This window comes from Rhinatrema bivittatum, chromosome 8, assembly GCF_901001135.1.
Source record: "Rhinatrema bivittatum chromosome 8, aRhiBiv1.1, whole genome shotgun sequence".
Lineage (NCBI taxonomy): Eukaryota > Metazoa > Chordata > Amphibia > Gymnophiona > Rhinatrematidae > Rhinatrema > Rhinatrema bivittatum.
This window is the reverse complement of record NC_042622.1, coordinates 96,402,616-96,414,853: the sequence shown is the minus strand read 5'-3', so window position 1 is coordinate 96,414,853 and position 12,238 is coordinate 96,402,616. Positions and strand designations below refer to the sequence as shown.

General features: G+C 41.1%; 1 protein-coding gene across 1 annotated transcript in view; it reads left to right on the top strand.

Annotated features, from left to right (window-relative positions):
* Nucleotides 1-12,238, top strand: part of GPSM1 (G protein signaling modulator 1) — a 244,860-nt gene that overhangs the window by 80,078 nt on the left and 152,544 nt on the right. The window contains exons 2-5 of the mRNA XM_029612010.1: nucleotides 3,538-3,759; nucleotides 5,676-5,811; nucleotides 7,685-7,827; nucleotides 10,186-10,309. Of these exons, the coding sequence (XP_029467870.1) occupies nucleotides 3,538-3,759; nucleotides 5,676-5,811; nucleotides 7,685-7,827; nucleotides 10,186-10,309 (625 nt within the window). The remainder of the gene's footprint in view (nucleotides 1-3,537; nucleotides 3,760-5,675; nucleotides 5,812-7,684; nucleotides 7,828-10,185; nucleotides 10,310-12,238) is intronic.

The window sequence follows — 12,238 nt, the reverse complement described above, 5'->3', positions numbered from 1 at the left end:
CAGAGTTCATGTACTGAACCAGATGGTAACACTCACACAATGTCTCATAGAAGCCCAGGAGCTGGAATGTATAGGCCCTCGAGGAGCGAGTACCTGGTTCCAGGGAAAGCTCTGAGAGAGCGATGGTAACTCACAGATGTAGTTGGCAGTGATGACTTCCAGGCAGAAGAAAGTACCGAGTAAGTCTGGGAACGAGGGCCCTCGAAGAGCGAGTACCGGTTCTAGACTGTCACCTGAAAAACAAAGGAGGGAGCGAGGCCCCCAAGGAGTGGGTACCCCTAGTAAGTCCGAGGAGGCAGAGTAGCTTAGGTAGAGTAACCCAATGTACCCTAACCCTTGCTAACTCGCTCTGTTAGCAAATTCCAAGACCTTATATATCCGTCGCGGGTGACGTCATCTTCGGGGAACGCCCCCGAGGTTCGGGCCATCGCCGGTACTTCAGTCGGGGCCACGCCGCACACGTGTCCCTAGGCCTCCAGGAAACATGGCGGTTTGCAGCGTCCAGCCGGTCCGGGGACACCGGAGGACTCCTGAAAAAGAACGCCGCGGCAGCCAATCTTCCCGCAGACAAAGAGGGAGGTGCCAAAGAGGTAAGGAGGGCAGAGAGAGGGCATCGGGAACCGACGGACACAACAAAGGGGAGAAAAGAGGTAGTGATGGCAGGAGGAACAACAGGGCTAGAAGCCACCAATAGCTGGCACAGCTCTCCTGCCAGGCTGAAGTTAGGAAGAGAGAAACTTGGGGAACAGGCAATAAGATCAACTTTAATTTATATATTGATTGATTTTTTTAAATGATTTGACCTCCTATCAGCATTTCTAAGCAGTTAACAATAAATACATCAATAATCAGTCATATAATAAAAACACAGTAAACCTTCAAAACAATACTAAAATAATAAAAACGTATATAGACAAATGTAGGTAAAATATAAAACCAAGATTAAAAACACAAATGAACCTTAAAGCAATATTAAACATAGTAACATAGTAATGATGGCAGATAAAGACAAAATGGCTAATCCAATCTGCCCAGAAATGTATTTATGGTAGTAACTGCCGCTTCGTGCAGGTTACCCCCATGTGTTCTGTTAAGGGTAGCAACTGCTGCACCTTGCAGGTTACCCCCATTCTGTTAAGGGTAATGAAACCTGCTCCGTGCAGGTTACCCCCATGCAGAAATGTTATACCATCCCTTTCTTTAAGCCTTTAGGGATCTGCAGAGTTTGTTCCATGCCCTTTTAATTCATTAACTGTTCTCATCTTCTCTACTTCTTCTGGGAGGGCATTCCAGGCATTCATCACCCTCTGCATGAAGAAATATTTCTTGATATTGGTTCTGAGTCGTCCCACCTGGAGTTTCATATCATGACTCCTAGTTCTACAGTTTCCTTTCCAGAGGAAAAGGTTTGAAGTTTGTGCATCGTTAATACCTGTCAGGTATCTGAAGGTCTGTATCATATTGCCCCTGCATACAGTGCAACACCAGAGAAAGAGAAAAGCTGACATATTCCAATAACTAATCGCACTGATCCTGGTCTCTTTATCCCACATTCTTCATGTTGATCTTCTAACTCCTTTATCAGTAATTTGTCACTTTTGGAAGATGGGACGAGTGGACACAAGGATTGGGTCAGGTGGGAGGGGAGGGAAGACTCAGGTCATGGTGGTGGTGGTGGTGGTAGTGGTGGCAACATGAGGATTTAGGGATTTAGATGAGAGAGGATGGAGACTATGGGGAGCAGGGATTGGGTGATTGAGTAGGGCTGAGACTGGGGTTGGGTGGGACTAGTGATCTGAGTGAAGATGAGAGAGTGGGAATTCAGAATCTCATAGATTGGGTAGCAGTGTGGGAGAGCAGAAACTAAAGGGTTAATGGGAGAGAAATAGTGAGGGCTCAGTGATTGGTTGGAGTGTATGAATAGGGAGTGATAACAGGGCTGGGGATGTGAGATGGGGGGAAAGGACTGGTGAAGAAGTGAAAGATGAGGAGAAAGAGAGGCCTGAGGAGGGAGATAAAAATGGGAGTTGAAAAGCTAGTAAGTAGGCAAGAGATAAAAAAAGGGATATTGATAACTGGGAGGGGAAACGGGGCAAGATTCAGGTGGGATGCAGGAGTAAGACTGTAGATAGGGAGGGTGCAAAACAAAAGATTTGGAAAAGTGGTGAGGAGGGAAAGGTAAAGAAATTGAAGGTGAGCATGAGAGGTGGTGACTGGAAAGGATGGGAGAGTTTGTGAGGGGGAAAGAGAATGGTTGGAAGAATGAAGAATGCGATGGTTGGAAAGAGTCAGAGTGGGGAGTAGAGATGATTTGATGGGGGTGGTTTGAGAGAAGCAGAAAGGAGGTGGCTGTGTGGGGGAAGGACAAGGAACCAGACTGCTGGAGAGTGAGGGAAGCAATCCAGTGATAGGGAGATGGAGGGGAGATGTTGGGGAGGTGAATGGTTGGAAGAAGGAGAACTGAAAAAGGAGAAGGAGGGGTGATATCTAGCTATCAGTAGATAGAAGCAGAGAAGAGAAAAAATTAGATGAAAGGGCGAGATTGAGGTAAGAGACAGATGCAGAAGAGAAAGTGAAGAAGGGAGGATAAGAAGAAATGAAAGGAGATACTGATAAAGGAGTTAGAAGATCAACATGAAGAATGCGGGATAAAAGAGACCAGGATCAATGCAATTAGTTTTGGAATATGTCAGCTTTGGGAATGTGTTTCTCTTTCTCAAGCGTTGCACTATATGCAGAATCTGGCTTCTTGGGGTTTCCAGTTCAAATTTTGTCCTCATGTTTCTGTTTCTAATTTGTGGTCTCTTATTTTGTGAGGGGCTTTCCATGTTCTGCATATATGGGGAATTCTGCTAATGTGTATTTTCTGTGTAGGAATCTGTCACAGTCTGGCTTGTTCTTGTTTCCTCATTAGAAGGCATATGAGCTTCCAGGGCCCAGTGTAATACTTGTCGTGCTACCATTTCCTAGTTAGGGCTATTGCTTTGTGAGTCCTAGGAGATGATATGGCAAGTTTGCTGCATAAGATCTGAGTGTTTTTTTGCAGGGTTTCCAGTAATGGCTTTCTTTGGCACCGATGCATGTCAATATAATATACATGGCGCAGTAAACGACTGTTTTACCGCAGAAGACTGTACTACGATTGTCTCTTTATTTTTGTGCTGTTGTAAATATCCAGTTCTTCTCCTTTTTCATGTGCAATAAATCTGGTAGTGAAAATGCAGGAAATGTATTCATACTAATGCACAATATTAATTTTCAAAAATTAATTGTACATGTATGTGGGGAGGGAGAGGGTACAAGGCTGAAGGTTTGCCTATGGCATTTAATACTCTTTCACTGGCCCTGCAAAAAAGCCTGGGGTAGGCACAGAAGATCCGGAGCTGTGAAAACCAGAGACCTACTGGGGTCAGTCTATGGTATTGCAACAGGAAAAAAATTGGGCAGACTAGGTGGGCCTTGTGGTCCTGATCTGCCATTATGTTCTGTCTTTCACCCAGCACCGAGTGGTCATTCACTGGCTGTTAATTTTCACAGAATGGAGGCCTCATGCCTCGAGCTAGCCCTAGAAGGAGAGCGCCTATGCAAAGCTGGAGACTTCAAAGCTGGAGCAGCCTTCTTTGAGGCAGCAGTGCAAGTAGGCACGGAAGATCTGAAAACTCTTAGCGCCATCTACAGCCAACTAGGCAATGCCTACTTCTACCTAAAGGAATATTCTAAAGCACTTGAATACCATAAGCACGACCTTACACTAGCAAGGTAAGCCTCGCTCTTCTCTGACTTATCTTCCACCTTAGCTGAGAGAAAGGCAGTGAACGCTGTACTGAAATTTACTGTATTATTAATCTAGTTTTTACAGCAGTAGCCTCGACTACTCAATCCGTTTTAGCAAGGTATAGGTGGATCTTCAACCCTTCTATCTAAATAATCCAGTTAATTTATCTATGTGTCTGTTTCTCAGAGGGGTGAAAAACACTCATACAAAGAATGTTTTGAGGCTTCAGTCTCCATATGCACTCATCAGATTTTTCCCTATGCCGTACTGAACATGAGCACTCATTGTGGCACGACATCAAGGATGAGGGAAGAAGTCTTGGGATATTGGCTATGATACATGAGGCAAGCATAGGAAGGCCCAGGCCTTAGTAAGAGTAATTATGAAAAGCAAAACACTTTGGGGTCAATATACAAAGGCATTTAATGGGAATCCGCCCAAGTTATCTGGCTAAATGCCAATGTTTTGAATATTGGGGCACTTATCTGGCTAGAGTTTAGCCAGGTAGCTCATTATCCAGCTATAATATAACCAGATAAAAAAAAGAGGTACTCCAGGATGGGCTTAACTTATCTGGCTAACATAGCTGATTTTCATCTGTATCTGGCTAAGGGCCTGATCTACTAAGGCTTTTCTCCCATTCTGTGTTCTATTGAAAAAAATGCTTAGTAAATGAGGCCCTAAGTTATCCGGCCTCGTATGACCAAATATCTAAATATCTTTAGACCTAACTAGCTTTTTTCAAAGGAATATAGTTGGATACGTGCCATGCTGACTTAAAAAAAAATAAGAGTATCTTGCAAGCCTAGTGGCCCAAATCAAAGCCTTCCATCCATGCCACAAAACAAGGGCCTTACCGGGCCAAGCCTCCACGCCCCAAACCCCTCTGACATATCAATGGAGAAAGCACTGGCTGGGATCGGGGTAGGAGCATAACACCATCCCAGCAGAAGATTGAGAGTTTGAAAGATACTAGGAAGGTGGGGGGGTTAGGTTTGGGGTGGGGGTGGGGGAAGTGCCGGGGTCTTGAATCTTGAACATTTCTGTGGGTAAGGGAAGGGGGGAGGCCTGCCCCAGATCCCTTACATGGATAGGAAATTGATATCACAGGGGTTTGTGAAGGCTCAGCCCGGCAGGGTCCTTATCTTGAATCTTGGGTGGGAGGACTTTGATTTGAGCTGCTAGGCCCTTGAGATAACTATTTTTTAAAGTCAGTGTGGCATTTAACAGGCTATATTCTTTTGAATATAGTCAGTTAAGTCTAAAGTTGTCCAGCCTTGTGTTACTGGATAACTTCAGACTTAATTGGTTATATTCAAAAGATAGTCAGTTAGGTTTAAAGGTAGCCAGAGAACTTTATTGGGGATATTCAACAGAACATTTATCCTGCTGAATATCTGGCTAACTTTAGCTGGATAACTTATCTACTCACCAGCTTCCTGAATATTGCCCCCTCTAAAATTAAACATGAAATCAATTTATAAAACGGGAATATCTCCTGCTAGTGAGGAAAATATTTTAGCATTTTTTGGACTATAATTCTGCCACTCTGGATACATGAAACTGGAGGTGCTATACATTTTTTTTAAATTAAGAAATCTAAAAAACCTCATTAGAAGTAATGTAACTTAATAGTAGGCTTTACTTATTTCTTGTCTCCATCAACTTAAGAACTATAGCAATGACTGAATATATCCAAGGATGTTCCACAGTACTTATGCTGTAGATCTGTATCTACCACATGCTCATCCTTACTATCCATCCCACATTACCTAATTCCCTAAATTAGAGTTATATCTAGCTTATGTCTGATGTACTGATGGCATATAGGAGAAGAAACCTACCTTCTAAGATACAGTAGGCAAGAATGTTCTAATAATATTCCCCTCTCATGTTGCAGGACCATTGGAGATCGTATTGGAGAAGCAAAAGCCAGTGGCAACCTGGGCAATACGCTGAAGATATTGGGACAGTTTGACGAAGCAATTGTCTGCTGTCAGAGACACTTAGATATTTCTCAAGAACAGGGAGACAAGGTACACGGGTGTCCTGCTTACAGTGCATTTGTTGCTTGAAAACATTTTCATGTCCATCAAAGTGCACAGTGGGCTGTTCTTGGTTCTGTCCAGCACCCTAACATTGGCCTTTGAAATTGTTGGTACTTCTGCTCTCCTAAGCATTAAGGACTATTATGTGTTGTCAATGAACTACTCTACCATCCATGTCATGGGAGGCCACTGGCATTGCCTTGAATACAGAGGAGGTCATGTATCCTCCTTCCCATAGCGTAGATGCCATTAGGGCTCTCATTTTAAAGCAGAGGAGTTAAAGGTGAACAAAAGCAGGTTCAGGAGTAAAGAAATTTGCACCTCCAACTCGAGGCTTATTCAAATGTATCTTGGTCAGCATTTTTCTTTGTCCAAATTTTAATAAATCTTTAGATAGCAATTTCACTATCACCCACTGTTTGCCAAACAAAGGCTACAGTTTATTTTTGCAGAAATCAGTTAGATAGTGTAATGAGCAATTGTGTATGTGTGTGTATAGATATAAATCCACAAAACTAGTGATTGAACCTCAATATAAATTATCGCACAATTTTTCTTTCTTGAAGCATTTCTTAAATATGATTCCAAAAACAGATCTGTGACCTAAATAAAAATAAAACCAACCATGCACTCTTCATCCATATCCCATTCATATACCTTTTTAATCATACCCAAACCTTAAAACAGCATCCATTTATATGAATAATACAAATGGTGCACATTAACATTACTGATGCTACATTAAATTAATATTCACAATGTAAACAAATATTATTTTGACCTCCTTATTTCTCAAAAGAAACACAGCACCCAATAAGTATACGGCAGCATTCTTTTTCAAATGGCTCTGCCCATAGCCACAGAACCTTATTTCATGAAGCGAGAGTCAAAAAATCAATATTTATTTTATTTTATTTAAGTTTTTTTATATACCAACATTCAAGACAGTAGTCCCATCATGCTGGTTCACAAGAAACAGGGGTGCAATAAACTTTACAATTTGAACAATGGTGCAGAAAAGCAGTTACATGTAACAGGGAATCAATAACTAGGAGTAAGAAGGAAAATGAAGATCAAATAATTATATATATATATATAATAACATTATAAGAGGTGGCTATTAATGCTATTACTAGCGAAGAATGTTGATTGAAGGAGGTTAAGTAATGTTGGAGTTAGGAAAGGCCTGCGTGAACAGCCACGTCTTGAGTCTTTTCTTGAATGTTGAGATGCTGGGTTCCATTAGTACAGCATCTTTTTCCAGGTATAAAATGTGACTTCTCTTATATCCACAATGATAGAGAGATTAAGCCCCCAACTTGCTTGCACAGCTTTATGCGAAACTTGACTCTTCATAATGCCCTCTTCATTTTCTGAACATTGTGTTGGACTCAGTCTCTTGATAACACCCCTGCCTGTAAATATAGATATATATTGTATACTTGGTGTATACCTATATCTGTCTATAAGGTGGTTTCAGGGTGGTCGTAAGTCACAAGGAATATAATATGGCAGTGTTCAGGGTTGGATTTTTGTGTTTGCCCATAGGTGCATGCAATAAAGTCAAGCGTTACTATGGCATTTCCTGGCTTTTGATACTTTTCACTGTTGTGGCCTTTTTCAATAATTTCCTTTTTTTTTTTTTTTTTTAAATAAAATCTTTGTTCTGAATAGGGTTAGAGTTAAGGAGAGAGAGAGAGAGAGAAAGAATAACATATATTCAGTAGCTCCTATTACTGATCTTGAGGTCTGTTCACCAGTCTAAAAGTGTTTTGTGGTAACCTGGGAATCCCAAGATGAGAGATACCAAGGTAATCACATGAATGGTGCTAATGTTTTTCTCCGTGTCTTCATCTTACAGGTGGGTGAAGCTAGAGCCCTCTACAACACTGGCAATGTCTATCATGCCAAAGGAAAGCAGTTGTCTTGGAGCCTGGCCAATGTCCCTGGGGATCTTCCTCATGAAGTCAGAGAGACGCTACAGAAAGCTACAAACTTCTATGAGTGAGACTGATTTCAGCTTCTTCAGGAATATGTCCTGATGTGGACAGGCCAGATAATACAGAAATATAGTCGCTAATTACCAGTAGAGGGTATGAATGTTACTCCACCAAATTGCTTAGAATAGTTGGGCTGATTTATTAGAAAATAGCAAAATGTACCTTTGCACACTGAGCCATTTTGCATGGATTCTACAATACAATGAGTACTCTTGGACTGCTCTCCTCTTCCCCCTGCCCCCTGCCCCCTGCTTCCCACCCTCCAGCAGTGATCTGGTTCAGACATATTAAGAATGAGCTTGTCCACATGGAGGAAGAATGAACCAGATAGAGGTCCCTTGTGGAGAAGAAGATCTGTGTCCAAGACCATCAAAGTGCTTTGTCTCCTAACCAGGATCATTAAGCATAAAGTGCTATCTATTAACCTGCAGCAAATGAGCTGCAGTACTCCAGTAATGTAAACCATCCGGATTGCCGGTAATGTGTTTCTTTACCATCCAGTAAAGAAACACATTACCAGATGGCCAGTGAACTGCCGCTGAAGCATAAACATACAAATTTGGCCCCATGACGAAGGTTTCAGCCAAAACACGGATCATGTCGGGCAGTTTCGCATAAAGCCTCTTAACATGCTGGGTCAACCTGTTGCCGCTATGTCACCTGTTGGCTGATGGCTGTCACCTGCTGGCTGATGATATTCAATTAATACTACCCATCGACAATACAATTGAAAAAACATTAAACATAGCTAACATGTATCTAGATATCATCAAACAGCTACTAAACCAAATGGAATTAGTTATTAATATAGAGAAAACAGAATTTCTACATTTAGAACGAAAAAATATAGAGACCATTCAAAACCCAATCACACTCAAAAACAACCAAAAAATAGAATTGGCAGAGAAAGTACGGAACCTTGGAGTGATAACTGACACGGAACTAAGCATGAAACAACATATATCCTTAAAAGTAAAGGAAGGATACGCCAAACTCATGATTCTCAGAAGACTAAAACCACTACTAACAACTACCAACTTTCGATCAGTGTTACAAGCCTTAATTTTCGCAAGCACTGATTACTGTAATGCGCTACTACTAGGCTTACCTTACACCACAATAAGACCACTCCAGATACTACAAAACACAGCTGCAAGAATTCTATCTGGTAAAAGTAAAAGGCCACATCACTGAAACCCTAGCTGAACTACACTGATTACCAGTTGAGCAAAGAACACAATACAAAACATTATGCACCATACATAAATTAATACATAACGAAAAAGCAGAATGGCTGAACACTGCCCTTCGTGTACACGTACCTCACAGAAACCTGAGATCAGCCAACAAAGCACTCCTAACTATTCCCTCAGTCAAAACAGCAAGACTAACTCAAGTAAGGGAAAGAGCGCTATCCTTGGCAGGTCCTATACTATGGAACACCATGCCTTTAGAGATCAGATTACAAAGAGACATCAAAACCTTTAGAAAAAGTTTTAAAACATGGCTCTTTAAACAAGCTTATCACAGACAAGCTTATCACAAACAAGCTTACCCAATAGAGAATAGAATCCAGGGAAGTGTAAGGTGCGGACAGCAGAACATTGACACACTTCACCTTAATCAATATGTGTGTATTTTATTTTTTCTCTCACCTCTAAAGGAGAAGACAGAATTACAATTATAAATCTAATCTTGTATTCAAAATCGATACAGATAGAAATGGACATGATTCATCACATTTACCAAATAATAATTTATTATAAAATTATGTTACCGAACGTTGATGGCACCTGTTTAATTGTTATAAGTTGATACATTTACCTACATTATTTTATGTGCCTTATTGTAAACTGTTGTGACGGTATCCATCTTAACGATGGTATAGAAAAGTTTTTAAATAAATAAATGTTTCTCCGATGAAGTTAAGTAGCTTTAATTTCAAATAACAAGAAATAGAAGTGCTATAGTTTTCCAGAAAAAATTCAAATGGAAGTGCTATATTGTTCCTGAGAAAATTTTAAAAGAATTTTAGGTTATTTGCAACACAAGTTTTGAAAGCATGTTGCACTAAGCATTATAAAAATTGCATTTTATGACCTATGATTCAAACATTGACAGAGGAAATAAGTTATGCTATTCAGCATTCTCGATAATGCCCAGTATGAGGTAATTTAAATGACATAAAAAATGTTTTTGGTCTTATATTAGTTCTGGAATAATGGCGGTACATTAGTCCCTTTGTTGTTATTCATATGATATAATTATGCCATGCTGAAAGAAGGCCATGTTATTTAGGACATATCTATCAATGACGATTGCATCAGGCCATGAGCTCATCCTTTCCTTTAATAAACTGCAGGAGGAATTTGTCCCTGGTGAAGGAACTGGGGGACAGAGCGGCACAAGGTCGGGCCTATGGGAACCTTGGAAATACACACTATCTGATTGGAAATTTCAGCGAGGCCATCACCTTCCACAATGAGGCAAGTCTTCACCATGTCAACCAACTTAGAACCTACTTGGATCCTACTCTCTGAGTGGCCACTATTGCTGATTCTACTTCACCCTTTATTGACTTTACGAGATTCCCATTTATTTAGCACCCCTCCTACTCCTGCCCCCACCCCTACTGCACAAAGAAAAATCAAGCTAATTTTCACCTCCTCTCACCAAAAATTAGTTTTGCACCATATTAGTCCTGGAAAAAACTGTGAGTTGATATTTTTTACTGGGCAGCTGCAATGAATGATAAACACGGGCCCCTTTTTTGCTACTCAAATCTCCACCCTAAGAGCTCTTTTCCATTTTGTAGTGTTGTTTACTGCTTAGGCCTCCGAGCTCTAAAGCTTGAAAAACTAGGCAAGGGGTCAATTAGGATTTCATTTTTGGAAGTCCAAAAAATCCCAAGGTATCCAAACTGTAATGGATTCACTTATTTGTACAAATCAAAGAGGAATCCAAGTTCCCTCTCCTCCAAAACAATACACACGAACACACAATTTTCTTAAAGAAGAAATCTGAAAATTGTTCCACTCCTTGATTGTTGCAGGTTTATGAAAGTATATTTAAAAAAAGTCTTTTCAAATCGATGTTCTCTAAAACCTTGGCCAGAGCTCCCATTCTCACCTGACAGATGGTGCAACTTTCTGCCAGTGAGGATAACCTTCCCAGGCTCAAATTAAACCGTCTGGAGTTTTAGGGCCAGATTAATGGACGAGATCTCACCTCAAAACACACAGCCTCCTAATGAAAATGCAAATGAAACACTTTCTGCACAGCATTGATCCCCAACCCACTGCCTTTTCTTAAATCCCTACCCAATTAAGGGACAGTTATTGGCCAAGCAGTGCCACAGTAAACTGCTGTCTAGCACACCTAGCAACGCCGCAGCCTACCCCAGCATCTGTGCCAAAGACGGAACCTCAGACCATCGCTGCAGGGAATGAGGAAGATGGAGAGGGGAGTGTGGGCAAGAATCCGGAGACGGTGACTGCTCACTTATTCCCATTTCCCGCACAGATGGAGCTCCAAGCTGAGCAATCACTGGCATATTGCATAGTCTGTTGGTGTAATTAGGAAGGATATAATGTACACTAGAGTTCAGTTTTTTCTTTATGCCTTAACCATCTTCCCTGCGCCCTCATCTCCCAACCAACCAGGATCCTTGGCTTGCTTTCCTGTCTCTTTGCATGAAGTGTGGTAGCTAATTAACTCCCATTTTCGGTAGGAATCCCATGCTGAGCCACTGCCAGAGATGCTAGCTGTCCTAGGTTTGATTAAAGGAAAGCAGCGATGTAGCTGATGTTATGCCTTTGGTGTAAGTGTAGCACAGCAGAGAGAAAAGAGGTTCCCTGAGAGGATCGGGAGCGTTAATTCTAAAACGATACTTTGTTTTAGGACTTTATTACACATAAACACAGAATAAAGGCAAATAAGGAGCTTATTCTTTCTGCTCTGTGCCTGTGGGGAAAAACGTCTTTATTGAATAAGACCTAAACACTGCATGGCCCATCCAGTTTGCTCATTTTCCCTTCCTGCTGCAATACTGCAGACCTGGCTTTATCTCCAGCTCTGTTCCCCCCCCCCCCACCCCCCAGGTTAAAGATCCACTGTGCTTGACCCTAGCTTTCTTGCATTGCTATATTCTATTCATTATAGTGTGTTTTTTTAAATTTACAGACATATCTGTCCAGACCCCTCTTTAACAGCTCTTATCCTTTTGGTGTAGCAGCTAAGAAACGTGTCTAGCCCTCTACTCAAAAACATGGATGGAAAATGTCCTTTTGAAAAAAATATTAAGTAGCATTCTTTCCCTGGTAAAACTTCAGAATGCAATAACTTAAAATACAAAAAGCACAGGTTTCCTGCAATAAGAATTTTGTAATCTTTTTTTTTTCCCTTCCTTTCCTTTC